This window comes from Alosa alosa, chromosome 11, assembly GCF_017589495.1.
Source record: "Alosa alosa isolate M-15738 ecotype Scorff River chromosome 11, AALO_Geno_1.1, whole genome shotgun sequence".
Lineage (NCBI taxonomy): Eukaryota > Metazoa > Chordata > Actinopteri > Clupeiformes > Clupeidae > Alosa > Alosa alosa.
The window spans coordinates 23,205,108-23,210,107 of NC_063199.1; the positions used below are offsets into that span (position 1 = coordinate 23,205,108).

At 48.8% G+C, this 5,000-nt stretch overlaps 1 protein-coding gene across 1 annotated transcript in view; it reads left to right on the forward strand.

The window, feature by feature from the left end:
- reln (reelin) overlaps nucleotides 1-5,000 on the forward strand; it is a 132,458-nt gene that overhangs the window by 81,281 nt on the left and 46,177 nt on the right. Inside the window, 3 exon segments of the mRNA XM_048256128.1 lie at nucleotides 692-743; nucleotides 3,559-3,655; nucleotides 4,587-4,827. Coding sequence (XP_048112085.1) covers nucleotides 692-743; nucleotides 3,559-3,655; nucleotides 4,587-4,827 — 390 coding nt within the window.

The following is a 5,000-nucleotide window of genomic DNA, read 5'->3' on the forward strand; positions in this document are numbered from 1 at the left end:
CAACCGCTGCCCCAGCCACCAGCCCTGCCATTCTCCCAGCAATTATTTACACACTTTCACAAAACATTTAGAACGCTAAGTGGAACATGCAGAATGTTTAATGCATTTTGACATCTGGGGGCAAACACCATCAATTGGAGCCACTTGTAATAGTTACATTTAAACTAATGTTTTGGAGCATCCGCCACAATGTCACGTTTAAATCAGTGTTTAAGGTGGCCATGGTGTCTTTTGTGGCTTTCAGTAACTGACCAGATGTAGGTTTTTGGACCGTCAGTGTTGGTCCTCGTGGAAATTTGCTTTTGAAGAAAATCGTGTATAAAACTGATTCTGCATACTTAATCAGAATGGAGTTTATCCATTACTATAATGCATACACTTACTCTCTCTATCTCAAACACACACATACACATACACACACACACACACACACTGGAACATACATTCTGTTTACTCTTGTGAGTCTTTCCTCTAATGCCAGCCTTTTGATGCAGCTGTTTGGCATTATCTCAGTTTACCACATTAGCAGACACACAGCGCAAACAGCACTGAGCCCACACACACACACACACACACACACACTCACACACTCACTCACTCACACACTCACTCACACACACACACACACACACACACACCAGCTGTGTTGGTACTGTGAGCTCACTCTTCTCTGCTCTGTGTCCCCTTCCAGACCAGCGTGCCTCTCAACACCAGCACCGCCTCCGTCCTGCAGTTCGCTCTGGGTGAGTAGCAGCATAGCGGCCATACGCTAGAGTCTCACATGCTGCCCATACGCTAGCATCTCACATGGCGCCCATACGCTAGCGTCTCACATGGCACCCATACGCTAGCGTCTCACATGGCGCCCATACGCTAGCATCTTAGGGTTCACATGGCATCGCCCCCAAAGTCCTGTGTACATCACCGAAGGTTTACTGTAAAAAAAACACACACACACACACAACTGTTGCTATTGAAACACTGATGGAACTGCAAGGGTTTAGCCAAAATCAGTCCTAAAACCTTCAAAGAGAGAGCGAGTAAACAGCTGTTATGTAAGGGATAACGGCCGCCGAGGTGTCCTGTTATACGAAATTAATGGACGAGGGCGAGGGGCAAAAAACTCCCCGACGCGCAGCGGAGCCCATTAATTCCGTATAACTAGACACACCTCAAAGGCCGTTATCCCGCTTATCACCCGGTTGCCACTGTAAAGCAAAGGAAACATGCGGTTCCGTTTAAAAAGAAGCTCACTAGTTCAGCTTGTTGTACAACATTCGTTGGCCCTATAACAGCAAAGGCATGGACAGTTAGCTTGTTTACGGTTGATTCCATTGTTGCGAAGCCTGCAACCAAATATTCTAGAGCGCTGCAACCGTCGTCCTACTATGGTTGTTATAGTTACCATTCATAAGCATTGATATGGAACGGTGTCCTGTTATTCAGAATTAATAGCCACCCCACCAGCCAATCAGAAAAGAGTATTTCTTCTCTCCGGGTGATAAGGCCTTATAGGCTATAGACTGCTTATCTCATACATGGAAAGCTGCTTTTGTTGCCTAGAGCTCACAATTGTTCTCTCAGTCAGGACTCTCACAACTAGTGGCAAACTCCTAGCTGCTTTACCATGTCAGGTCACTTCATGTTGTGTGTGTAATGGACGAGATCTAAGTAAATGACTAAGCAGGCTACATTGATGAGTTACACGGCAGTTCATCTAACTGTGTAATGTGTGTGAGTGGCTCGTCCCTGTGAAGTCATGTTAGCTGTTCGGTGTGAAATGCAAGCGGTTGGTGGGGCTCACTGAGACAGAATGATGCTCCGCTCTGTGTCTCCTCTCGCTGATGAATGATTTAAAGTGGCCCTAGAAAGCCACCCTGGAGGACCAAGTGATGTTTTAGAAGTCCTCTATATTTGATGTCCATTATATGCACTGCACAGTTCCTGCCTGCATTACTCTGCAGTGATCTTCTCTCACCTATATGCTTTCATGCAACAGCAACACACACACACACACACACACACACACACACACACACACACACACACACACACACACACACACACACACATTTCAACACACATAACACAAATTCCTACTCGAATGCAGAGACTGTGAGAAAGACAACAAAGCTATGCTGTGCACAGTGAAGGCCCCCGCACACGCACACACCCACACAGACTCCACACACACACACACACACACACACACACACACACACACACACACACACACACACACACACACACATACGCACACACACAGTGAAGGGCTCCTCTCAGCAAGATGCATTTTTAGCCCTGAGTTGTGTTTTGCATGTATTTACAGTGTGAACCGTGGTAGGTGCGTGTGTGTGTGTGTGTGTGTGCGTGTGTGTTAGTGCATGCATTTACAGTGTGAACCGTGGTAGGTGTGTGTGTGGTCAGCAAACACGGCAGGCTGTCCCCCTGAGATTCCCAGCTACAGTGAGGAAGAGCACCTGCACTCGGCCATGCATAGCGCATGAGAGCCCAGAGAGGTTATCTGGACCTGCCACAGTGCTGCGCTGGAGGGCTTCTGATAGTGCACCCATCCATTAGTCACCCTTGACCTTTCAACTCTCCACACATTTCTGCTGGAGGGCACATCCCACCTCCCACTTTGCCTCCGTCTCTCTCTCTCTACCTCTCTCTCTCTCTTTCTACCTCTCTGTCTCTCTCTCCCTCTCTCTCTACCTCTCTCTGCTTCTCTCTCTCTTTCTCCCTCTCTCTCTCTCTCTGTCTCTCCCTCTCTCTGGTCCTGCAGCAGATCTAAAGAAGGGCCAGTCCCTGTTAAAGCCTGGATCAGCATTTTGCTCATCCTATTCCCCTTTGCATTGGCTCCGTGCAGACCATAAGCCGATCTCTCTCTCGCTCCCACACACACACACCCACACCCACACCCACACACACACACACACACACACACACACACACACACACACACACACACACACACACATACACACACACACCCTGACATATTTCTCCTTCATGACACTGTTTAGACATAATTTCTGTGGGCCTGGCGAGAGAGAGGGGCTCAGTGTCGGAGGCCCTGGGGGCGGCCGTGGATCACCGGCAGCCTCAAGTGCCCAAATTGAATTGATGCTGAAAAAGCTGACACGTTATTTTGCATCGGCGGCAGCGGTGGCGGCTACGTCTCCTGCCTCCTCTCTGTGGGGCTTAGCGTGCTGACACTAATGCGCTGAGCTGTCGAGTCATGAGGAACGAGCGTGCTAAGTCTGCTCCGTGTCCGGCCGATTTGTGACACACACACATACACACACACATACACATACACTCATATGCAGACAAAGTACAGAAAGCATGTGTGTGTAGTTGCTTATGCAAATATACACACGCACACACATATTTAAGCATATTAATCTGTTCCACCAATTCCCTGTTTTTATGTGTGTGTTTGTGTTTGTGTGTGTGCGCTCCTCTACGTGTGTGTGTGTGTGTGTGTGTGTGTGTGTGTGTGTGTGTGTGTGTGTGTGTGTGTATGTCTGCGTGTGTGTTTATCTCTTTCTTTAGGCTCCGGCTCCTGTCGCTTCAGCTACTCTGACCCCAGCATCATCGTTGCGTACAGCCTGAACAGCTCCGATGACTGGATCACCCTGGAGAAGATCAGGTCCGTCTCTCTCTCTCTCTCTCTCTCTCTCTCTCTCTCTCTCTCTCTCTCTCTCTCCTCTCTCTCTCCATTTCTTATCCTCCTCACACAGACATCCAGTCCTAATCCTCCATCTGTCAGCAGCGCTCACCTCCCCCTGATTTCTCATTTCCATCTCTGTTACTCCACAGCTTGTTTAGTGTGTCTGTGTGCCCACCAGACGAGGCCTAATTTCATAATGGAGTGTAAACGCTGGGCTGAGCTTCTGTGTTAGCGCAGGTTGGCAGTCTGCGGATTACACTGGTTTTGTATAAGCACATCTACCTGTGGATGGAAACAACACACCTAGCTCCTCCACACACCAAACACACTCTCACACCTCAGTGCTCTGAGATTGTTGTTGTTTTTCATTCCTCTACACATTTTGTAAAGTATGTTTACCAGTAGTATGCCCCCTGCCTTTCCATTTTTTCACACAACCTCTATTGTGTACATGTATGTAATTATCTAAGAACTGCAACTATAAGAGTCCTCTTTTTCTACCCTATTTACTTCTTTTAAGGTTAGACCAAAGAGATATGCTGTCACTCATCCACTCATCTAGATATACTCTCATTCATCCACTCATCCATTCCTTCATTCCCTTCTTCCCTCCCTCACCTCCTCTTGCTCTCTCTCTCCTTAACTCTCTCTCTAACAATCTCTCCCTCACTAACTCTCTTTCTCTCCCTCTCTCTCTCTCCCTCACTCTCTCCCTCACTAACTCACTCTCTCTTTTTCTCTCCCTCTCTCTCGCCCTCACTGACTCCCTCTCTCTCCCTCACTCTCTCTCTCCCTCACTCTCTCTCTCCCTCACTAACTCTCTCTCTCTCTCTCTCTCTCTCTCTCTCACTCTCTCTCTTTCTCACTCTCTCTCTCTCTCTTTCTCTCTCTCTCTCTCTCCATATCTCAGGGCCCCGTCTAACAGTAGCACGGTGGTGCACCTGCTGCCGATGCCGCTGGGCTCCAGAGGGGAGGGCGTGCGGCTGCGCTGGGCCCAGGAGCCGAGCTCCAGCCCTGACGGCTACGAGTCCTGCTGGGGGCTGGACAATGTGCTGCTCATCAACGCCGCCCACAGGCCCAACCTGCTGGAGGACACACTGGACCCTCCCGACACAGCCAACTGGCTCTTCTTCCCCGGCGCCACAGTGAAGGTATGCTGCCGACGCATGCAGAACCTGTACTTACATTTACAGTGTTTAGAGGCATATGCTTGGTATTTGCTTTCTGCTTAAGAGTGAAAGGAAAGTGCAAAGGCACTATGCAAGTGCCAACCATTATGCCATATTCTTCCCCTACATATTGTAAATGAGTACTGGTTCTCATG